Source organism: Vigna unguiculata, chromosome 3, assembly GCF_037176805.1.
Source record: "Vigna unguiculata cultivar grain cowpea cultivar isolate G323 ecotype 2 chromosome 3, ASM3717680v1, whole genome shotgun sequence".
Classification (NCBI taxonomy): domain Eukaryota; kingdom Viridiplantae; phylum Streptophyta; class Magnoliopsida; order Fabales; family Fabaceae; genus Vigna; species Vigna unguiculata.
The window spans coordinates 37,397,875-37,424,100 of NC_140794.1; the positions used below are offsets into that span (position 1 = coordinate 37,397,875).

The following is a 26,226-nucleotide window of genomic DNA, read 5'->3' on the forward strand; positions in this document are numbered from 1 at the left end:
CGTATTTCCAGTTAGGGTTTCGTAGTAAGTTCATTTTAAAATCTATTTCGCTATCTTGTCCAGTTCATAAATTTGTTCCTTGAGCTGTCGTTCTCGGCTGTCGGGTGTCGAAGTCTTTGCTAGCTTTTTTCCAGGTAAGGGAAGCTAGGGTTCCGCATTTAAATGTACTTAAGCTTGCGTTTTGGTTCTGTTTTGTGCTCTTGGGTGATTTTATGGCTTTTAAGTTAACATGAACATGTATTGTGCCTTGCTCTGGATAACTTTTGTGCTGGCTTGCGTGAACAATGGCAGAGATCTAATAATCTTGCCCAAGCGAGTGGATCTCACCTAAGCGAGAGTATTAGAAAACCCACCCAGGTGTTGCGTGAGCTGTCACTCAGGCGACGAGCTCTTGTTTTGAGCGAGAGCCCATCTCACTTAGGCGAGGAGGTCTCGCCTAAGTGAGAGAGTGCGACAACACCACTGTTCCCCTCTTCAAGCCCTCGCTTAGGCGAAAGGAGCTCGCCTGAGCGAGAGAACCCTCTCGCCTGAGCGAGACCTTTCTGCTTGAGCGAGAAGTTGGGCGAGAATGTGTTGTACTCTATTATTTCCCTATATTCTTGGGTGAATGACATGTGCTTGGTTGTATTACTATATCAAAGCATGATTTGAGTGATGTTGCTTGTATAGAATGGTTCATGAGCGGAATATGATGAGTTTGATATGATTTGGTATGGAATATGAATGAAGGTTGGTTATAAATGTTGGCATGAGATTGGTATACATGACAAGTACACATTTGGTTGGTGAAACATGATTTTTATGTGGGTAGGGCGTAATTCCACGATAGTTTCGTGGTGGTGCCTTATTGGTTAAGGCGTAATCCCATGAATCTCTAGGTGAGATCTCATGATGGTGCCTCAGTTGGTCAAGACGTAATTCTATGATCCATGTTAGTAGGAGTTCGTGGTGGTGCCTCATTTATATAATTTAGTAAGGATTCAAGGTAAGGATTGCATCCTGACGCTCTAAAGAGTCAGTTAGTCTCACATAAAGCGTACTGACTTAAGTGGTGAGAGTAGCAGAAGGTCTGGAAAACTTTAAGGGCTAACCTTGTGTGTGGGGGAAAGGAAACACTGTAACAATTAGCTCGATAGAGCTGTAAAGGCCACCACAAGTGCAAGCATCCGCTGAATCTGACTAATTATATGTATCCGAATGAGTCGTGTCTTGAGTCTTAATGTATTGCTTGAAAATTTATAACATGATTGGTTGACATATACATCTTGGACTATGATATAGTATAACCATATGATAAATCATTTTCTGCTCTAGCTTACCCTTTTTGCTTATTGTATGTCCTCTGTGTGTGATTTTCTCTTTTTGCGATGATCATCAATTTATTGATGTGAGTAGTGAGCAGATGCGAGAACTCCACGTGCTCATCAGGGAAATGGTGATTCCGCTGCATAGTCATCTGGGCTAGATTCCGCTCATCTGAGTTTATTTTAGGGTTATGGCCCTTGTATTGTCTTGTCATTGGGCTTTATTTAGAAATATTGTCGATCCATTATTATACTTTGTTACTGGCATCGGAGTGTGCCTTAGTTATTTTCATGTTCTCTTTTGGACAATTGTAAGGAGTAGTGTTTATATTCCATGACTTCATCTCTTATATTATTCTGTATGGCATTTCATTTAATTAAGTTCGTTATTTAAATGGGGTGTTACACATTTAATAGATAACCAACGCAAAAACAACGAACAGATCATCTACATTCGAATAGTCTACAAGAAAGCAAAATTGTTATCACTGAACAACATCCAGCTCATTAATTAGTTACAAAAAACATTTTTTATAAGTTTGTTTTTTATTTTTTTACTTAAAACGGTTTAACTTTAGTTACTAAACTCAAAATTTGTATTTTGATCTTGATTAGTTGAGTTCAGGTCAAATTTCAGTTCATGCAAGTGATTTTAAAAACTAACTTTAAACTTAACTCAGTTATATAAAAATATATAGTGAGATTTGCATGTGCTTTTATTTTTGACGTAGAATCTTCGATAAATATAAAACAAACATGTTATCTTTACAAGTTTATAATAACAATAATCACGTTCTTCGATAATCTCATCATTTTGAAATAAAAATTTAGTAGAAGCAAAATATGAAATTGCCTGTAGCTTTACTTTTTTAAAGTTTAGAAATTTACCCTCAGCTTGGAAAATGGAAAAACATAAAAGGAGTGAAAAGAGAGGGAAAAAAATCGAAGAGATTCTTGTTAGGTAATAAAGAAAGAAAGAAGGAACTACTTTAAAGAAACAGTTCATTTTCCGCAATCATTGTAATCCATCTGTTTTAGAAAAAAAAAAAACAAAGAAGATCGCTTTATATAATTAAATTTGTAGGTTTTTTTCTTAATTTTACACTTTTTTTTATTATAGATATTTATGCCATTTTATATATTTTTTTTTCTTTATTAATTGCTATCTGAAATATTTATAGGTGTCAAAATGAGATAATTTATCTCAATATGATGAATGAAGAACATTATAAGAAAACTATTATAAGAAAACTATTAAATGGTGATCAATTCTATGACAAGAAAATGTCTTTAGAGACCAATTTAAAAATCAATTTCCTAATTAGAAATTAATTTAGAGATTAATTTTTTTAGTAGCCAAAACTTAGGTAACTAATATTAGTGATCAATTTAAAAACCAATTCAGAATAATAATTATTTTAGTTATCAAGCTGGAAACTAATTATAATTTTTTAAAATTATTTTAGTTATCAATAATTTTTAGTTTATAAATTGGTATCTAAATAGATCAGTACACTAATTATTTTTTGTCACAAATTATTCATTAATAAAAAAAATTCTTATAGTAAAAGTAAAAATATAATAGGTGGATAGATCTCAAAAGAGATATAAAGTTTAGCTTGGTTAGATCTTATGTCGCCCTAATGATTATTTTAATTTATTTAAAGAAATATATAAATAATTAAATTTAAAAATTAAAACATATATTTTCTAAAATTATAGTTGCAAGGAATGAGAAATTCGATAAGAGTATAAATGGTTTAAAATGAAATAATGTTTGAATATTTAATTGGTTAATTTAAAAACTTATAAATGACACAAAGCTTTACTATTCACGTCGTATCTCATAAATATCATTATCTTATTATTATTTTTTTGTCTTACATTCTTTTTAACATTATTGGTTAATTGATTATCCTTTTCAATATTTAAGTTTGTCATATGGATGCTAATAACAAAGATCGTTTAGAGAAGATAATTGTTAAATGGTTGTTTGAATGTCTAAGAGTAGAGTTCCTTGTGAATTGATGGATAAAGATGATCTCTCTATTAGTCTAAAGTTAGAATGATATTTTTAATTTGATGATAAAAGTTTTTTGCGATCATATTTGATTTTCTTTGATAATCAAGGATTTTATGCTTAAATTAGTATTATCAATATAGAGATTTTTAGTTTGAAAGGTAATTTAGTATTACAAGTCAATATAATTCAATCAATGTAAGATTGTCAACCTTTTCTATAACTCTGACAAAAAAAGGCAAAAAAATTGTACAAGTTCCCATAATTTTATTCAATATACATATATATATATATATATATATATATATATATATATATATATATGAAAGTTTCGTCATGCACAATTAGAGATAGCAACGGATCGAGTCAAGCATGGATAGTGTTTATCCGTAATTCGACTCGTCAAAAAAAAAATTCACTCACTACCCGTCCATTTACCTTGCGGGTACATGTTTAAAAAATATCTGCAGATTTTTTTGAAACCCGCGGGTACCCGTAGATACCCACATACTCACAAATATTTAAAAATGATATATATTTTATAAATTTTTTGAATAAAATTTAAATAAAATCATAAAAAAATAAAATTAAATATAAATTTAATTTTAATTAAATTTAACCTAATAAAATATATTTTTAATTTAAATTTTAATTAAATTTAACTTAATAAAATATAAATTAAATTTTTATTATTTGCGGGTAACGGGTAACCGCGAGTATGAGTAGTATGATACTCGTACCTGACCCGTTTATAAGTGGGTATTAAAATACTCGTCACCCACTACCCGCGGGTACTAACTATTTATCCCATATTTTATATGTAAATAACCGCGAGTACAGATATTTTTGTCATTTCTATGCATAATCAATTAGCAATCTGGTTACACTCTGAAATTTGTATGTGCTTTTGCTTATTAAATTATTAAGTGTGGGTATTAGATTATCGTATTGAAAAAAATAATAATAAATCTTTGTAAATCTTTCACTTTAGCAAATAATCTTACAAAGAAGCATTTATATTTATATCCTCTGTCTTGAGAGTTTTTGCTTGTAACATTTCAATAGCATCTTTATAAGAATGACAATAATATAATATTAATCGAAAGTCAGAAGAAATTTAGTGATAAAATAATACTTTTTTATCCTAGTGAGAGAGAAAAAAATAATTTGATTGTGACTTTATGGAATCATAGTAATCTAATAGTATAAGAAATACTTTCGTTTAAAGTTCTTAAAAAATAATTAGATAAATTTGGCTTTACCTTCTACCCAAGTCAACTTGTGTTGAATTTTGACTTAGGACAACTTGTCTCGACCTTCGATATGGGTTGAGTTGTCTTGATCTTTGGCCTGAGCCAACTCATCTCAACTTTCGGTCAGGGATGACTCACCTTGACCTTTGACCGTAACAGGCTCGACTCAACAATTGGTTTGAACTGACTTGATTCGACATTCGACATGAGTAGACATGGTTCGATGTTCGACATGAGTGGAGTTGGTTCGACTCGACACAGGTCGACTCAGTTCAACTTTTGACCTGGACTAACTCGTCTCAACTTTCAACCCGAGTCAACTTGATTCGACATTTGGCACAATCAACTCGGTTCGATCTTCAATTCGGGTTAAAAGTCTTGAATTTAGTTGTTAATTAAAGTCTTATAATGAAGTCAAACACACTTTGACCCTAATTCTAACTCACTTTAAGAGCAACCTTTTTGGGCTAGAAATTTTTGAGAAACCTCGTTTAGTGGACCAATAAAATAGGAGCTTACTTCGAAGTGTAATAACCCCCCATACTATTAATGCCTTCGTTTCCAAATCTGGTGCAAAAAAGACAAGGTCTTCTCTCTTGTTTTCTTCGTTGTTTTCTCTTATTTTCTTCCTCGGGGTCATTTTCTTCCTTGTTTGAATATACCCACATCTTTTGAGTATCTTGCATGACATTCATAGGTTTGTCTTGCTCATGCCCCATTGGAGGTGACCATCTCCATGTTTAAAGAGCTCTTTCTTGTTTTTTGACCAAGTTCGTTTCCTCTCTTTTATGTTCCTTAGTTCTTTTGTCTTCGTTCACAATTTGTTGCATTCAACTTAGTTCTCGTTCAAGCTCTAAGCTCACAGTTTGCATTTCCTCTCTTTACCATTTTTAATACGTTTAAAAATTATATGATGATATATTTGATTTTTTTTCTATGCATCATGATGATTTTTGTACCCACAAATTTTAAAGGATGATGAACTCTAAATCCTAAAGCCTAAAATCCTAAATGTTGTTTACATGAAAGTATGACAAAAGTAAAATGTAAAAGAATGAAAATTTTCTAATTACTACTAGAAAACACCACAAATGTTTTTAGAATTTTCTGAAGAGTATAGGTAAGTGAAATAAATGTATGAAATGTAAAAAGTTTGGGGCAAAAGTACTAAATAAATAGAAAAGAGATAGTAAACAATGAAATATTGATAATTTTTTACCGCCAACTTAGCAGTTCAACACATCTTCATATCCAAGGTCCATAACAAAAGTTATGATCATTTCAAGTTTTTTCTCCACCAAATATTGTCAAAACAAAACTTGTGACAAATATGTGCAATGTACACACTCTACAAACAAATATACTAGAAGTCAACACACAAAAAATGACTCAAAAATCAATTTATACCATTTTTATTGAAATTTTCCAAAATTAGAACTAATGGTGAAAACTGGATTTTTATTTTGCTTGTTTTTTGTTTAACAATGTATTTGGTGCTGCTAAATCTTTGTTTAAATTTTCAAGTTGTTTAATAGAATATAGAATTACTAAAATGAAAACATTTCTTTTAAGGAAAAATCATAGTTTATTTATGACTATAGGTTATGATTATTATATTATAGCTTATATAATTATGCATAGACAACAATTCTTTAATGATCGTAGTCTGTAGTTATGAATATGCTATAATTTTTTCATGAATTGTAGCATATTATGTATTATAGGCTATGGTTAGAAATCGTAGTCTTAATCTCTCCCTTTTTTATTACGATTAGATAATCTACAATTCATTATCCATAATTTAACATAAAAAAAATAAGTACGATCATAACTGATAATGAATCTCAATTTAATAAGTTCTATTTTTAAATTTTCCAATTAAAAAAATTAAAAAGTATTAAAATTAATATTTTCTATCTTTCTTATATTTGTTACACTAAAGTGTTTTTTAATAAAATGAATATAAATAAGAGAGAAGTGATTTAAATCCTTAAATAACATGTTTCATTTTTACATTTTACAGCTATGACATGACCTAAAAATTTAACTTCTTGATCTTAATGTTTAAGGCCTCCAATTAGCGATATATTTTTCATTTAGGAAACCAAATGACGAAGAAAAGTGATTGCGAAAAGTGAAAGTTGAATCCAAGAAACGGATCTAGATAATATTAAACCTGAATAAAGCACGTTGAGACTTCACATATTATATGATGTAACAAATTCGACCATCGTATATTAGATATGCATGTTTAGAGGAATAAATTATTATTAGTTTTACTAATGTATCATTGGATAGAAAAAACAATTAAAGTCTTATACACAAACATGACACGCTTAAGTTATGCATACAACTCTTAAGGTTTTAGTTTATTATTATGTTTAAGAATACCCTTCATTTATTAATCTCTACAACACATTCCTTAATGTCTAAGAGAGTGATATTATGATTCTTGTTAACTCTTATTCTTTGTTTCCTGATGTGACTTAATGTGAGTTATTGATTAATATATCACTATATTTTTTTAAATAATCAATGACCCACACTAAATCACATTAGAAAGTAAATGATGAGAGTTAAAAAATATGATATATATTTTTTTTGAATGTCACATAGTCATCCAAATTTAGTCTTGGTTACAACAATTGTTCCAGGTGTGTATTTCTTCTTCTAAATGATTTAATTTAGTTTTTCAAAGTTGTTGGTGGTCCTTCAATTGAAGAAATTTAACTTGCGAGAATCACTTATTATGCATGGATGATATGGAGAAGGAAGAGTTATGCAAGGTTTCACAAAATATTAATATAATAAGCTATTAAGTATCAAAAGCTTCATCAGCCTTTCAGGTCATGCTATTAGAAAACCTACGAATAATGATATGAATATTTTGAAGTGTTTTTGGCATCCAAACTAGACCTAGGAAAGTGACTACCACGATCCAAATTCTTTCAACGATACTTAAAGTGGGTTGAATAAAAGTCAACACTAATGGAGTTGCTATAGGTTGTATGGGTTTCACCGGTTGTGAGAATTACAAATGTGAGAATAATGTAGTTTGTTACCAATGTAGCTATGATTGAAGTAGGATGAATGCACGCCGTGTTAGTGAAGACCATGAAAAATGAGTTGATGAGTTTTTACAATATACTTAAGAACACATATATTGGGCATATCATAGAGAAATATTAGACAAATCTAGTACGTCAAGAAAAAACAAAAATAATGGATGAGTGATCATTTAGAGGTCATGGTATATGATGTTGGTTAAGAAAATTTTGGAAGAACTCATTTGTATGATGTTTGATGTTTGATTCATAGGAACAAATGTACCCAAGAAGCACTAACTTTACACAATTATCAGCAACTTTCAAATTATTCAGTTTAAAAGCAAGAAATAGATGAACTAATACAAGTTTAACAAAATTGTTAGAGTTGTTGAAGGAGATGTTTATAAAAAATAACACATTACTTAATCGTAACTATGAGGTAAAGAAAATTATATGTCTATTGGGTTTGGAGTACAAAAAGATACATGTTGTAAGACCCACAAAATTTAAATAATTAAATAAATAATTATTTAATAAATGCTGGTAAGAGAAGCCTTTATGGCATTAATTGTAAACCTTAATGACGTGGAAAAGTACTAGTTCAAGTGGTTGAAAGTACTTAATTGTGTGAGAGGACTTGGGTTTGAGTCCTAGGTATGCCAATATTGTGTATTTATTTATTATTATTTTAAATATGTGTTAGTCGTGATGCGACATAATATAATACTTGAATTTTATTAGTTAACAAGAAACAAGAATTGCGTCAGTTTCTGGGTTCTTTTGGCAGTGTGTGCTGGATTGCCAGTTTTACACTGATTTTTTATGGTTTCGTGGCATGATGATGTTGGAATTGAAATTCTACGGTGTGTGAATAATTGCATGGTGAATTGGATATTATAACTGTGTAGTTGCGAAAATTACATGAACCTTAGGTTGTTGGGGTATGGGAGGTTATACGGGAATGTGAATATGAGATAATACGCATTACATATGTTGATTTGTATTCTGTGGGATAATAATAAAGAAATGGAATTTGATATTTATTTGAACAATTTGGTTGCCAAGAACGAGGTATCAAATCTTGTAGAAGTGTGGTAATTGAGGGAATAGGGCATGTAATACACAAATGAGGAGAAGGTAAGATGTAAAGGCAGCCTATTGGATCGTAAATCGAGTGAAATCAGAATTGTAGGGGTTGGAATAAGGTTCGTAGGTGTTGAGGAAAATTTTGGGTTCTTGGAACTACAGGAACCGCCTGGCGGCACCATATTGGCCGCTAGGCGCCACACCAGAGGTGCGTGGTGTGTTGATTCACGAAAAACGCTGTTTTTCGTACTTTTCGCGTAACAGTAACCGTCGGGCGGTATTTTAGTCCCGCCGGGCGCCAGTCGTCTGATTTTGGGCGCTAAGCGCCACCAATTTTTCTAGTTCGCGCAGTTTTCGTAAAACTACATTTCCCAGTTCGTAAACTGTCCGATTTAGGTGAAATTTTGACAGGTGGTCCATAACATGTGGTTCTTCACTTTGAAGGGTGGAGATTGGATTTGGAGGTCAGTAGCTAGGGATATACCTTAATTAATATTGTTGAATTTGGAGTTTGTAAAATACATGAATAAGCCTTTGATTAGTTCAAGTAACTTCTAATGAAGCATAATTGGGTGCATGTGGTAAGTTAAATTCAGAATGTGTGTTAATTGGGTACGAGTGAGATAATTATGTGAGATATGGTATGGATGGTGAAACTTTACCCTAGTCGTGGTTTTGTGCTTGTGAATTTTTATTGAGGTACATATGCAATATTGAAAAAAGTGTGGTGTCATGAGTTTATAAAAATATCAGACTGTATGATCCTAAGACGGGGTGTATGTGGAATGTATGTGGCATTTTTAAAGGGGTAAGTGAAGGAGAGCATGGGTGCGTGACAATACTTGATTTGATGGCATGTTTGAATGGGTGTGGTGTAATTTTATTATAGTTGTATGACTGGAAAACCAGGCTGTGTTGTAAATTGTTATGTTGTATGATTGGGATCCCTTGGGGATCTGTTTAAGTGCCAAGGAACCAGTAACAGTGCGCTACTGACGGAATGCAATCAGCGATAGTGGTCATGGCACCTGACGGTAGGGAGGGTCCCGCCGGGCGGAATAGAACAACAAAGACCATGATGGCACTGTGGCGCCTGGCGGTGCGGGGCAAGTGCGCCAGGCGGTGGCAACAAGTGGCGCCTGGCGCCTGGCGGTACGTGTCCCCCGCCAGGCGGTGACGGTGTAGTGATGATTCTGCAGGCGCGTGGCACGTGGCGGTACGTGTCCCCCGCCAGGCGGTGACGGTGCAGTGATGGTTCTGCGGGCGTGTGGCGCCTGGCGGTGTGTGATGCCCGCCAGGCGATCTGAACCTAGTGTGTGCCTGACGACGTGAGATGCGCGCCAAGCGGTTTTGGTTCAGTGATGGTGCGCGAGGAAAGGTTTCTACACTGCTTTAGGGGATGTTGTGATGTGATGCTTTGGTTGGGGGCCCAGTTACGAGTGTATCTTGTATTAGGGTAACACGTGACCACTCTAGGTTGTAGGCTGGTGGTTTAGGAAGTCCAGTGGAGTGTGCGAGTTGTGGCTCGTACGGCGAGGTTCGGGTGATTGCCCTCTTCAGAGTGAATCTGATAGAGCTTTGGTAGTCTGGAACAGCTACAAACTTTATGTTTGTTTCGGGAAACTCCACTTGGTGTCACGGTGAGATGCTGTGGCAATGTTATTCCCACATGTGGACTATCAGGTGGTGGCCTGTAGTCGGAGGGGCGAGTAGACACTTATGCACCAAAGATCGATCATAGATATCACCTAAAGGGTATAGAAATGATAGACGTCTAATGAAAGTATTGGAAGTGGAGAAGTAAGGAACAAGGGAGAAGAATACTAACTCGGGGTTTTAAGGTTGCGATGTTGTATTTAATAGTTTATGTGTTTGGTTTTATTTAAATGAGCTCACCCTATTTGTGTGTGTGTGGCGATGATCATGTAACTTGTTACATGGGAGCAGATGTTAATGCAGGTGAGCAGGCGGATACGTAGAGACGGAGTGGGGATCACGACGGGATTATTTACTCAGTTTTATTATGATTTTCTTCTGTATTTTTTTATGGTTTGGTTTTGTAATAACTGAATAGTACGATTTTAATTACTACGGAATAATTTGTTTAGTATTACACATTTTTTCTTTTCACAGTTTTGTTCAAATTATGTATTCCATTTGAGGGAACATAAATCTAAATTTCATTAAATCAAATATTTTAGAACACATATTTTATTATTTATATCTTTTTCCTAATATTCTTATTTATTATTTATTTTTTTATATAAGGATATCTCAATTTTAAGTATTTAATCGCATAAATTCTTTAAAATATGTATCTTTTCAATATTAAATAATTAATAATATCATTTTTTTGCTGTAATTTTTATTTTTTATAAAAATATTATTTAATTAATATTTGAAACAACAGAGAAAATACATGTTATTCATTATTTTATGAATATGAAAATTTGATGTAACTGAGTACGCAGGATGGAGATGAATTTTATATCTAAAATAAAAATAAAATGGTCAAACTCACATCCACTTTATCTTAATGTAATCCGTAATTTAAATATTGTAATCTTAAGTTGGATGGCATCTAAATATTAAATTCTGTTATGAATTAATGATTGTCCATTGATTTGATACATTTACTGATATGATTCATTACTCTTTATGGTAAATATTTGTATTAACTAAGTTGATTTGTTTCCTTTATGGATTACATATTGTATCTATAAATAGGACTCTTCCTATCAATAATAATACACAGATGAGTTGCTCCCTATTCTCTATTCTCTATTGTTTCTTTCTCTTCTCTCTTATTCTTTCTTCTCTCTGTTATTCGCTTTATTTCATAACACGTTATCAGCACGATGCTCCAATTGAAGACTAGTGGAAGTTTTTTTTTCTCTCTAAGGACAGTGCTTTGCGTGTCTCAATCCAGGCTCTTTCTAATCCTTTCTCAATTTATAATTTTACCTTATATTCTTCTTCTTGTGATAAGAATTGTTTGACCTTATCAATTTTCATCTTCGTCTTATTATTTATTTTTATTATGACGATGATTATTATTAATATTATTATTTTGATGATGATTATTATTATTAATATTATTATTTTATGTGTTAGTTCTAAACACGCGAAACGTTGCAAAATTTGGATTTGTGACCCTTGATATTGCAAAGAAGAATTCCTTATATTGAATTTTAAATGTTGAAATACATTTAGATGCAATGGATAATTGGATACCATTAAATAAAGAAATAAAGCATCTAAGCAACTAATTTGCTCATGCGACAAAAATATTGTGAAAAAGGATTCACAAATATTATGAATTTATTTCATGCTTATGTATGGCTGGCTGGACAAAGCAATAAAGCTTTTGATGAAAAATCATGAGATCCGCCTAATCTGCTCCATTCCCAGAAGTGAATGTAGCAATCAATATTATGAATTTATTTCATGCCTTTGTATGGCTGAAAAAAAGCAATGAGCTTTTGATAGAAAATCATGAAACCTGTTCAAATTGGTTCTGCTCCATTCCCAGAAGTGAATGCAGCAACATTTTATTTATATTTTCATGATCGTGATCGTGATCGTGATCTTGATTATGGACATGGTTATAAAGAAAATTTCAAAGACACATTTTGTCACCAGAAGTGGCATAATAATGTGAAAAAAAAAGGAAAAGAAAAATGTGAAAATATTGATAAAAATATGAAAGTATATATTATCATTACGGTGTTAAAGGCCATTTGAGTTGTACTTATTGTACACCAAAGCATCCTACAAATAATGAGAAGAACATAGAAACACACTTTGCTTATGAAGATGGTGATTCTGATTATGGCTATATGGATGCTACTCATTTTGATATTGTTATTTTCTTTGCTAAAGCAAATGGAAGCATTGATCACCTCATTGATTATGAGAGTGTTAAATTTTTCTTTTGTTTGATAATGTGAGACATCGATGTTAGTATTATTTATAGTACTACAAATATATTTGAAGACTCTAGAAGAGCTATTATACTTCTACTAAGAAGTTGAATAGAAACTTATTAAGTTTCAATGATATTTGTCTAAATGGATATTATATTGAGACAAACAATGAAAAAGATATGAAATATCTTTATATCTCTATGATTGAGTTGAAAAAGAAAGTGTATTGGAGAAATTATCAACATTCTCTTATAGTTTGTACTACAAGTTTATTAGTACAATTGAAATGCATGTCATGGTAAACCAGAAATTTACAAATCAAAATGATGCCTTGTTTGACATGATCAATTATGATGCGAAAAAAAAAGGGTTGAAAAACTCATGTGAACACGTTTGAAGCGTGGTAGATATGTTGGTTCCAAAGATAAAAACTCTTGAATGAGAAAGGGAGCTAATATGCAAAATGACCTAATCGAAAAGGTTGAAATCCCAAAAAGATTCATTTGACATAATTAATGGTTCGGTTCCAGAAGAACCTCAGGTACCTGAAATTGTTGAAAATGATGAGATCTCAATAAATTATGTCATGAATCATATAATACGGAACCAAAATGAAGTCAACATTGATGAAACTTTTACATATAATATAGTGATGAATGCTATGAATGACAATGAGGATCAATAGTCAATGATCGTTGAAGATTGTCGACAAAGACATGATTGGCCAAAATGAAAATATGCAAAGAAGCATAATTATATTTGCTTGCTAAACGAAAGGTTGTTGGACGTATAGTTCGCACACTTAAAGTTGTGAAACTTGTTGGGTACAAATGGATTTTTGCGCAAAAATCAAATTAAAAATGATAAAATTGTTAGATACAAAGCATAATTGGTTACTCAAGGTTATTCACAAAACCTTGTATTGATTAGTGAAAAAAACATGTTCACTAGTATTGGATGCAACAACATTGCAATATTCGATTATCCTAGTTACACAACAAGATTTGCATTTACATCTAATGGATGATGTTACAACCTATTCGTATGATCCTTTTGAGAATCATATTTATATGAAAATCCCTGAAGGATTTTATTTGCCCAACAAGACAAATTCTAAAGAGGGTTATTCAATAAAATTGAACATGCTCTTTTATTGATTAAAGCAAGGATGTGTGTGGTATAACCATCTTATTGAGTTCTTATTAAAATAAGGATATGGAAATGATCCTTTTTGTCCTTGTATTTATATGAAAATATTAGAAAATCAATTTTTCATAATTATTGTTTATGTAGATGACATAAACATCGTTGAAACTACTAATGAGCTCACAAGGCAATTGAAAGAATTTGAGATGAATGATCTTTGAAGGGCAAAGTCTTGTTTGAAATTAGAAATTGAGTATTTAAATAAAAGTATTTTTATACATCAAAAGGCTTATATGATTAAGGTGCTTAAAATGTTCTAAATGGACAAGTCATGTCCATTATGCACTTCAATAGTTGTGAGGTCGTTAGATGTTGATAAAGACTCTTCTTAGACCTCAAGAAAATGATGAAGATCTTCTTGGTCTAGAAGCACCATATCTTAGTGTCATAGAAACACTAATGTATCTTGCGAATTATACTCGATCTAATATTGCATTTGCTATAAATTTGTTAAGCAAGATATAGTTCTTCAACTACAAAAAGAAAATGGTTTGGAGTAAAACATATACTTCGTTACTTTAAGGGTACTACGAATATGAGCTTATTCCATCCAAATGATTCAGATTCAGACCAATGGGTTATGGATATGCATGTTATTTTACATATTCTTACAATGTCACAATGGTTGATCACAAACAAGATGTTTGTTCATATGTGGTAGCACAATAGTTTCATGAAGGTATATGAAACAAACCATAGTAGCAACATCGTCTAATCATACAAATTACGAGGAAAGTTGTGAATATGTTTGGTTAAGGTTTATAATTCAACATGTGCAAGAAACTTGTGACTATCCCCGAGAAAGATGGAATCAACAACCATATATGAAGACAATAGTGTATTGTTCAATTGAAAGGATGATATAGATATCCAAAAATTCGTTCATCTGAAAATATGACAAGTCTATTTGTAAAGTTTTTGCCAAGAAAAACTTTTGAGCAAATGACTCACAAATTCGGACTCACCTTAATGATGTAAGTTTACATGAGGGGGAGAAATAGAATATGTGATGAACAATATTGTATTAAAGAATACAGAATGTTGTACTCTTTTTCCTTCACTAGGTTTTTTATCCCAAAGGGTTTTTCCTAGTAAGGTTTTAATGAGGCACATTCTTTATCAATGGACACTCAAGGGGGAGTGTTATGAATTAATGATTGTCCATTGATTTGATACATTTACTGATATGATTCATTACTCTTTATGGTAAATATTTGTATTAACTAAGTTGATTTGTTTCCTTTATGGATTACATATTGTATCTATAAATAGGACTCTTCCTATCAATAATAATACATAGATGAGTTGCTCTCTATTCTCTCATTCTCTATTCTCTCTTGTTCTTCTCTTCTCTATTATCTGTCGTCATTTTCTATGTTATTCGATTTATTTCATAACAAATTCAACAAATATTAAATTTTATGTTGTTACGTTTCCGAGACTGTGAAATTTGTTATTTTTACCAGTTCCATATAATTTGCTCAACAAATGAGAATTTACTTAATGAATCTGATATGAAATTAATAAACTAATTTTTTATTTAAATTTTCTAAGTCAATAATTTTTTTCTATTAAAAATGGTGTGGTTATATATATATATATATATATATATATATATATATATATATATATATATATATATATATATATATATATATATATTTTATACTTCAACTTTTAAAACAATCGAAGCATAATATAAAATTATGTCAAAACCCTTCCATATCAGTGTATAAACTCTCTTAAATAGTATACGCATCGCATGATGATATCTGAATTTGATGTGTATATAACTATTTTGGGATTTACAAATGTAAATGTCTTTAATTCTCGAATCTACACCCTTTATAAAATCATTTGGTCCAAAAAAAATAATACAATTATTAATAATTTTGAAATAATAATATTAAAAAAGTAAAGGGTACTCTAATATTTTGTCTAGAAAAAAACGATATATTTTATCTGTAACAGAAATTATCTAAAATTGAGTAAAAAATTAATACCAATACATAGTTTTTGTTGATATAATGTGTTTAAATTTAAAAATAAATTGAAATTATAATTAATTGACACATACATAACAATAATTCTTTAGCTCGTGACCATTTTGAGAAAGTATTATTCCAAAACATTTTTTCTCATTTTTGATTATACTTATTTAAGCGGTGTTTATTTGAACTAATACTACATGAGTAATTATTTAATAATAATAAATTGTATGTAAAATAAATTAATATTTGAAGATAAATAATTAAAATTATTAAATGAAGAATGAGTAAAGGAAAATTTCAGTCGAGTTCATGGGGCACGTCTAAAATCGAGATCATTCTTTCATGTTAGAAAAGTCCGGTGAGTTACAATTATTTGAAGGAAGATACAATAAAGCTTTTTCCATACTATTAAAGAAATTATAGTTATAAATTAATTTTAAAAAATTGTGGTTACATATATGTTTATAATAAAGAAATGGTAGAATTATGTAACTTAGGTAGTTGTGTAACGTGAGAATAATTAATGATAGTTTGGAGATTGCGTTACATAAAACTATGTATGATATCTGAAGTATGTCATGAGTTGTCAGATGTCTGTTATTGTGGGTGTATGTATGCATGCGTTTTGCTTGTTAAATAAACCATGAGTGAGTGAAGAAGCTACTCTAACTGCTCCTGCTTCTATTGTACAACACAAATATCACTCTGACACAACCATCACATCTTCTCTTTCTTTACATTTCAATATTTTTACTATTTTAATTCTACCATTATTTCATTAATCAAATTCAAATTCGAGTCAACACAGTCTTTTAGTTTTATATATTAAAATACTTAACTCAAACGGAAAATAATTTAAATTCTACTCCAATTAAAGATTGATGTTTGAATACATAACATTCATTAACTTTTGTACAAATTATTAGTAGAGTTAACTGAAAAACCAATTTGAATCTGATCTAAAAAAAAATCCATATTTTTTCCAAAATATTTAATTTGAATAGCAGCATAATTAATTCCGTATGTTACACATTATAATCGTAAAAGAAAAATAGATATGAAAGCAACAGTGATTATGGGAAGAGTTTGGACATAAATGTGATTCTGATAAATTGTCTTTCCCTTGAAGAATTGTAATGAGTAAAATCTGGTAAATTAGAATATTGAGCTTAAAAACTAGGGTTGTAATTTGGTGCATGATGGAGATGGTTCAGTGTTAAAGCAGCCACGTGTCTATGAAGATGGTTACAATACAATAAGGGAACCATCTATTTCTTCTTTCTTTTCTATAAAGAGGTACAGTACACAGAACAACAACAACAACAAAAAACTCAGCCAAAGGATCCTTCCACCAATCAACAAAGGAATTCCCCAAACACAAAGTAAAGTAGAGAGAGAGTGAGAGAGAATCCCATTATGGTAAATATTAAGACCCCAGTGGGCATTTGCATTAAGCACCAAAACAACAACCCTTTCAAAAAACACCCAATCTTTTTCTTCCATAGTTTACTGGGTCCCACTTGTTTCCCATAATAAACACTTCTTAGAATCACAGTTTTTTAGTAAATAAACATCATTACGTTAATTAATAAGTCATTATAGAGTCCTAACAACTAGCCTAGAAAATATTGAATATTAGTCAAGTTTGTTGTGCCAGTTGCTGTTGGAGTTATACAGACATGTTCGCAAATTTATCATTTTAAATTTAAATGTCTCGGTAATGTTGATATTTAATATATTTTTTCTTACTATAACTCAGAAACTAATAATAACAATACATTATGAAATGATAAATTATAGTTAACTTTTTGTAAATCATTATTGTTAAATAAAAGTTGTGTAATGGCATTTTCCGTTATGTTTAATAATGTTTGATTTGATGCATCTGTACCAAAAAGCAAGGAGGGTGGAGAGAATCTAGAAATGGGCATTTGTTTTGATATCCTCAAAAAGACCGAAATAAATATATTAATATTTGTTTTATTTTATTTTTTTATAAAAATGGAAAAGAGAGAGAAGTGAAGAAAAAGCAGAGAATAAAAAGAGACCGGATGTTGACAAATTTCATGTCACTGTTCTTAGAAGGTCGTTTGTTTGTGTGAAGATTTCTTATCTGGGATCTCTCTCTTCGCCCATTCTTCTTTTTATTTTTATTTTTTCTTCCTCTTTCTCTCTCTAAAAAAGGAAAATTAAAGCTCTGTTGTTCTTGCCTTTATGCGATAGAGAAAGAGGAACAGGAGTGGCCCAGCAGATCGAAATCGACGATCTGAACTTCTTCAATGTTGTTGCAGCAACACCCACTTCGCTGTTTCTCCTACAATTGTTTGTTTTAGCTACTTTTTCGTTTGCTTCCTGTTGCAGTGGGAGTCAAACACTGAATTTTTCGTCTTCTCTGATGTTGAATGGTGGAATCCATGGTGGATTCTTAGGAGCATGTGATGAGAGGATGTGGGTCTGAGGTAATTTTGCTATAATTCCTCAATTGTGCATATTTTTTCGTAAATTCATGGTTTACTGAATTTGGTTTATTATTTTAGAACTAGTGGTTTGAGTAGGATGAAAATGAAATTCTAGGTTCCTATTGTTTCGGGGGACAATTTAATTGCGAGAGTTTATCTGTTTACTTTGTATGTGGAGCTGTAATATTCTGATGCTTCGTTTTGGTCAATTAAATTCTTGTGTTTTCGTCGACAATATCGGTTGGTATGGTAATTGTTGTCTAAGATCTGCTTAGTTCAAATTAGTCATCCGTTTAGGTTCTCTCCGTCTTATAATTTTTAGTGTTTTTAATCTCTCAAGTCTATAAATTATGACATAATTGTCAATTTACTTGAAAGGCAACTACATATTTCATTACGGATAGAATTAAGATATTCTGTTACTTTTATTGGTCCTTCTTTCCATTGACTCGTAACTGGAGTGAAGGACATAAAGTCCCTAGTATCAAGGATGAGTTTGTGATGCTTAGTTTAAAGCTACTCCCCTTCTCCATGGGTATTTTTTTATCACAGTGATGAGCAACCTGTGTACCTATAGAGTTGAGGCCCTATAAGTTTTTCACTGAAATTTTGGGAATTCTTCAGTCCTAGGATTATTGGTGTAGAATCAGAGGGTTCTAATTCACGTGAAAGAGTAATATTGTGAATTTGTATTCTGTCTTTTGGGTAGTGGTTGTATTGCCCTGATAGTAAATTGTGGATTTGTATTCCCTGTTCATCATTATCTTAAACGTGGTTACTATTGTAGTGCTGTGAAAAGTCGGTTTCAGATCTTTTGCCTTCCACCAAAATATTAAAGGGTAATTTGTCCATATTTGAATATTTGATGTCTTGAAAGTGAAATATTTCTGAGTTGGCATATGATGATGAGGCCCTTTTTCCTGGTGCAGTAACATAGGCTCAAACGTAATTGTCCTCAATCCAGCAAAATGTGAGATGCAATGCCATAGTGGTCTGAAAATTTAAGGAAGCCTAAAATGTGTGTCAGATTGAACCTGTAATTCACCATTGATAAATGTGTGCAATTAGTGACTTTTAAGAATGCACTTTACATCTCTAACACTTCAAAACCTCGTTTGTTATGCAGTATTCTACTGACCTCCCGAACACAGAAGTTGTGAATTTAATTGGCAGTTGACGCTTTTGAAAATTAATCTATATGATAGTTGGTGAGTTACATTGTGCACAAATTTTTTCAGCCACAACAGATTTTTCTACGTGCCATAAAGAGTCTTCTGGTTTAAGATTCTCAAAGCTTGATGATGTAGCTATTGCTTTCTTCTTGTATTGTGTCCATCACATTGGATCTGTTCCCATACTTACCAGCTTAACCTATATCAATGAATATTTTCACCTTTTTCTGGTTAAATAAGTGTTTTCACCTTGGCAAATCTATTCAACTAAATTAAATAGTGAGCTGGAGTGGTGAACTTGGCTTAATCTAGTAGCAGGTACCTTTACTGTTGCATGGTAACTCCTGTTTCTAACTAGTTAAATCCATGTTGCTTTACTGAATTTATTGAGGCAATCCACATTTTCTTTCAAGATAAAAGCTAATTTATGGAATCTAAAGGAGTGGTAATTAGATTCTTGTTGTAATGCCATATAAGTTGGGTGCAAGGCCTTTGTCGTGCATGCTTGAATGACTGTAAATGTTATTGTAGATATGACTTGGGTGTTATAACACTATGTGGTCATCTAAAACTTCACGTCACATAGCTTGAATTAAAATGGAAAACATTGATGGCAATTTTGATTCCTTAATGAGCATTTTTTATTTTCATTTGAAAAATTATAGTTATTACTTAAAAAATGAGATGAGTAAAAAGTGTACCAGACTTATCTCCTAAGGTTTTCAATGGCATTATTAGGATAAACTTTTCATGTGCAAGCTGGCTACCAGAAGTTGCATGGCTTTGAAGGTGTTTGCCTCCTGGCCTTTAATTCATTACTAATCTATTAACTATTTTTCTTCTCCAAATAAAATAGACAGCTAAAAAGTTAATCTATTAACCAAACTAAAGTTGTGTAGATTCTGTATTGAAATTGAAGATTTAATTTCATTTATTGTACTCAGATCAATTCACTTTAAAAGAAGTGAAAATCTTATTAATCAATACTGCTTCTTTTTATATTGAGAAGTTCTCTTAATCATTTAGTTAAATTTAGTGGATAAATTAAGAATAAAACTTAAATAGGCTTGATATGCAAGTATCTTTGCTAGCACTGTGTATATGCCATGCCATTAAATCTGGATTTGAGTCATGCAATTGTTTGGCTGCTTGCATGGATTGTGTTTTATTATTTGTGGTATTTGACGCATGAAACATACAGAATGTTAACCAAAGTGCATACCTTCTTAACGAGTCCAAAATAAATTAAGATATCGTAATCTTGGGCTGAACTGAAAGCTATGTACCAGTTAATTCATGGTTGAAAAGTCTTTTATATATAATGGCTCAATTTTCAGGGATGGGAACCAAAGTTCAGAGTCTGCCAGGATATTACTCAATGAGAGATCTTAATGAGGAATCCAGTAGTTGTGGCTGGCCCCTATATTATGGAGATAAAACACTGGCAAATGGGCATTATCATAATTATTTGCCAAGTGCTGCTGCGGATGCATGTTCAACACATGATAAGGATGTTGTAAAGCAAACAATGCTTGAGCACGAGGCTATATTTAAGAATCAGGTATGAAGGTTCTAGTTCGTTTTAACTGTTGACCTTTAGCTTTAATATATCAGGTAGGACCTTCACCTGTTGATTTGTCCAATTAAAAATAAAAGTGAGAGGCTTTTTGGATTTTGAATTCTGATTTGCTATGCTTCTCCAGAGTTTTTTTCTACTTAAAATGTCTCTTGTTTTCAATTTTCGCAGTGGATAGTATTTCATCTATGCTATCAACACTAGTTTGCAAACTTGGCTTTAATCAATTTTAGATGTAGGTTTTTCTACCAAGTGGTGGCTCTTATCAGCTCAATTTATTTATGAACCCTGTTATTGGTGAACATTTTAATTTATTTATATTATGTATTTAATCAGGTCTTCGAACTTCATCGCTTATACAGAATACAAAGGGATTTGATGGATGAGGTTAAAATGAATGATTTACACAGAAACCAGATATCTGTTGAGAGATCATTTTCCACAGGTCCCTTGGCTTCCCACATAACATCTGAAGATGTTAAGAAATGGCAGATTCCTGGATTTCCAATAGTTGGAAGTTCTACTTCTGCTAGACCATCTATTTCAGGTGTTGAGGGCATTCATTCTCCTTTGAGTTCTAATAAAGGAACCGGTAGGCAAGCTGGTCTGTTCCCATCCCCAAATGGGAGCAGCTCGAAAGAAGTTGAGATACTGGGGTTCAGACCCTCAAAGGTAAGGAGAAAAATGTTTGACCTTCACCTCCCTGCTGATGAGTACATTGATACTGAGGAAAATGAACAGCCTGGTGATGAAAAGATTAGTGGCACAACCAAATATCTTTCTGATAGAAATTATAAGCCTGAAAAGGGAGGTGATATGAACATTTTTTATGGCAATGGTGGCCAGGAAGACAACACTTTAAGACCCGAGCGGTCTTTAAGAAGCATAAATGGTCTGGCAGACTTAAATGAACCTATTCAACGGGAAGAACCAAATGATGTTGCATATGTTTCTCCCGAAGACCATAATCCCTGTCAAGGGCCAACTGAATGCTCTGATCTATCTGCTAAACAGAAGTCAAGGTTCTTTGGTTTGTCTAAGGAAGATTTACTGAACTCACGTCATGGAACTGACAGCTGGGCTCGGAATAATGGATATTTGGATAATGACAGAAATGGGAAAATGTGGATTTCTTCAATAGAGTCAGGTTAGATTTCTTATTCAGCTGCTTGCTTCAAATTTACTCTTTCAACCTGGCTCTCCTATCTGATACATTAAACATCTTAGCTATATTAGCATGTATCTCAGGTGATTTTGTTAAAATAAGCTGGTAAGCTATATTTTAATAATAGTGAATATCATGCGTATTATTGGTCCAAGTAGAATTTTGAAAGTTATTTTGAACATTAATTTTATATCTCTTGTTTTTTATGTGGCGACAAACGAGTACTAATACTAACGTGGTATGTGATAAATCATCAAATTGTTTTTGATGATGGCAGGGCAAGCTAAAAGCAATCTGAAACCCATTCATCAAGTCCTCAAACAAGAGCAATCACTTTTATCACCCCAAACAATGCAAGATGAACTCAATAAAGTTCATGAACCTACATCTGATCGTCTAACTAATCGAAGCATAGCGGATTTGTTGAGGGAAAAGACAGCTAGTGATTTAGATATCAGTGAAAGAAACCGTGAATACTCTGCTAATAAACTTTCAGAGTCTGTTGCATCATCACATAGGAATGGTCTCTTTGCAATTGCTCCTTCCTCAGATTTAGCTAGGTCTTGGTCTCAATCATCTTGGGAAATGGCAAGTAGTAGCCTAAACCAGAAGTTGATATCAGTACAGACACCTCCCTCTCCATGTCTAAATGCATCAATTGCGTTGAGTAGGAATTCCCAGTCACATCAGAGTAACGGGATGTTGGGCGATAGTTGGCCTCCTCTAAATATTAATTCAAAGCTTAATACCAGATTTCAACATGAGGCATCTGGGAAAAATGGATTTCATACGAGGACATCATCTGGGACCAATGAGCTTTCAGTGAACATCTCTTCAATTAGTTATCTCAACCAGGATAATGATTGCAAGAAATTTCCTGAACATTTCAACAATGGTTCAGCAAACTGTTATAAGAGTTCAAATTGCAATGACATGAAGGCTGCAAAAAATATTAACTTGAATGAGATGCTTTCAAATGGTTCTTCCAACAACTTGGTTTCCCAGTCAGGTCTTCGATTCATGGATAGAGAACAAAATCGAGAGGAGCAGCTTGCAGTGTTGCCTTGGCTTAGAGCCAAGTCAGCATGTAAGAACGAGGCACAAAATGCTGGCAGAAGCTTAAATGCCGGAGGTTTAAGTGTTTTCGAAATTGCTTCTTTATCTAACAAAGATGAGTCTGGAAAGGGGTCTAACAGAAAATTTTCGCACAATGTAACGCCAGGTTTGTGTCCAAATGATATTGAGCCAAAGGGGAGAGAAGTTAATGAAAGCTCTAGTAGTAAAAGGAAAATTCTTGGTGTTCCCATATTTAGCATACCTCATATTTCTTCTAAGGAGTCAACTTCATTCAACTCTCCATCTGGGTTGGTTCCTAATTCATCTGGCGTAGAATTAGCGGAAAATAATCGGAAAAGACAGATTCTTGATATTAACTTGCCTTGTGATGCTTCTGTTCCTGAGTTGGACAATCAAGCTATCACTGAAGTTATTGTTTGTGAGACTGGATTATCATCTACTATAAAAGCCAGTTCTAGAAATCAGATTGATTTGAACTTGAGTATGAATGAGGAGGAGGAAGCATTTCTGACAAATATTCCAGCTACCAGCTTAGGAACTAAGGCAGAAATAGATCTTGAAGCCCCTGCCATTCCTGAGACAGAGGAGGATACCATTCCTGAAGAAAAAGGGCTGGAAACTCAATCAGTATCACCACTAGGCCAGCAGGGGACAGTTGAAAAGCTGCAGGATGAACTTATGAGGTATGCAGCAGAGGCAATTGTTGTCTTGTCATCTTCTTGCTTCCAGCAAGTGGATGATGTTATCAACAGTCCATCAGAAAGCCCAGTGGTGGACCCTCTAAGTTGGTTTGTGGATATAGTTTCCTCATGTGTGGATGATCTGCAGAAGAAGAACGATAATCGAAGGGGAAAAGATGGTGAGGATAATGAGGAATATTCCTCAGATGGCATGGATTACTTTGAATCAATGACATTGAAACTGACAGAGACCAAGGAAGAAGAATACATGCCCGAGCCCCTTGTTCCAGAAAACATTAAAGTGGAAGAAACTGGAACAACCTCTTTACCTGCGAGGACTAGAAAGGGGCCAGCTAGGAGAGGGAGGCAGCGGAGAGACTTCCAAAGGGACATCCTTCCAGGCCTTGCTTCTTTATCAAGGCACGAAGTAACGGAAGATCTTCAAACGTTTGGAGGGCTTATGAGAGCAACAGGTCATGCATGGCATTCAGGATTAAACAGGAGAAGCTCATCTAGAAATGGTTGTGGTAGGGGTAGACGGCGGTCACAGCCACAGGTAAGCCCGTCTCCCCCTCCTCCGGCGGCGGCAACCATTGAAACAAGCACCCCACTTATTCAACAGCTTAATAACATTGAAGTGGGATTGGAGGATAGAAGCCTAACCGGTTGGGGCAAGACAACCAGAAGGCCCCGCAGACAAAGATTTCCAGCAGGTAATCCTCCATCCATCCGGTTAATCTGATCAGTGGTAGAGGATTAAATTTATAGATGAGAATTTATAGAGGGTAAGCACAAGGCAGGTCCATTGCAATATTGTTGGAACACAATGTTAATCTCAAGCATGGGATTTCTCTTGTAAATTTCTTCAAACCCGAATTTGGGTATATGTTTGATTTGCAGTCAGTCTTTGGTCTATACCAACTTAAATAACGTCGCATGATTTCTTCTTGGTTGTCTCTTTTAAGAACTGTTGGGAGGAGATATATATACAGTTTGTGCACTCTCACTGCCTTGGATTTTTACTAGTGATTTTTTGGTTATACTGCACATTAGGCTGCATGCTTAAATGAATTGGATCTCCATCAAATAGCACTTATAGCTTCTGACAGGGTCATAGATTTGTTACCTTGTTCTGGATATTTATGGTAACATTCTTCTCCACAATCACAGATCTTCATTAGTGTAATCAAAGATTTTCCAGTTTTGTAGTTATAAAGGAAGCATAGATGTTCAATATATATAATTTTTCTATTAAATTGCAATTCCCTTACCATACTAGTGGATTCTTTTGTCTTTCAACAGAAAAAATAACTCCATACATGTAACTTTTATGTAAATACACCTTTTCATATGTATTTAAATCAATATAGTCCATATATGTATTTTTCGTTTTTGGAATATTTATATATGTCAACTATTAATTTGAGTTTATATCATACACCATGCATGCATCCCCTTAGGTGAGATCTTTTCTACCCTGAGCTAATGGTGTATTTCTAATTATTTAAATATTTTTTTCTTGTACTTTTTATTGTAAAATCATCAATAATTATTTCAAAATCAAGTTTTTTTAAAAATTATTTTCAATAGAAAACTAGAACAAGATTATTTAATCTATTTTTGTGATATAGAAGATAACAAAGATTTTAACAATTTTGATTTTGAAAAACTTCTTTAAGCATAGTTAACAATAATAGAAATAGTTAATATTATTTGTTTAGCTATACATAGGGATGTCAACAGAGGCATTGGGTTACGAATAGTAATTTTTTCATATTTGTTGGATAAATATTTATTCAGTATCTGTATCCATACTCATATATGTACAAATATTTACATATTTTTTAATATTCACAAGTACTTATGAGTATTTAGAAAAAAAAAATTAATATTTAAAGACATGTATTGTTTGTATTTTCTTTAGAACTCTGTATGACCCACCTGGACTAGCTATAAGTGGCCCACCTAGATAGATCCATAATCTATCAAAATCCAGGAAATATACCTATTCTTCTCCTATTCCCTACACCAATCCAGGAAATAAAGCCAGTGACATGGAACCGAGTTTTACTATTTTATTTTAATTTTTAAATAAACAATTATTTTTATTTTTATACTTGACAAATTTAAAATTTTATATTATTTCCGTTTTTATTTTCATTAGAAAATCCTTATACTCGTATTTATGTATTTTTTAATTTTTTTAAATATTAATTATATAATTTATTTATACAAAACAAAATTATCATCATAAAAATATAATA

General features: G+C 32.5%; 1 protein-coding gene across 3 annotated transcripts; it reads left to right on the forward strand.

The window, feature by feature from the left end:
* The first annotated feature begins 17,890 nt into the window (after positions 1-17,890).
* LOC114177313 (uncharacterized) lies at positions 17,891-24,968 on the forward strand. 3 transcript variants are annotated; one of them, XM_028062601.2, is made up of 6 exons: positions 17,891-18,292; positions 19,222-19,310; positions 19,419-19,500; positions 20,802-21,025; positions 21,377-22,187; positions 22,483-24,968. In XM_028062601.2, the coding sequence occupies exons 3-6, from the start codon at positions 19,491-19,493 to the stop codon at positions 24,702-24,704; spliced, it is 3,267 nt and encodes a 1,088-aa protein (XP_027918402.2). In that variant the 5' UTR covers positions 17,891-18,292; positions 19,222-19,310; positions 19,419-19,490; the 3' UTR covers positions 24,705-24,968. The 3 variants fall into 3 exon arrangements, with proteins under 3 accessions (XP_027918402.2, XP_027918403.2, XP_027918404.2); XM_028062602.2 differs by lacking the exon at positions 19,222-19,310; XM_028062603.2 differs by lacking the exons at positions 19,222-19,310; positions 19,419-19,500.
* Positions 24,969-26,226: the final 1,258 nt, after the last annotated feature.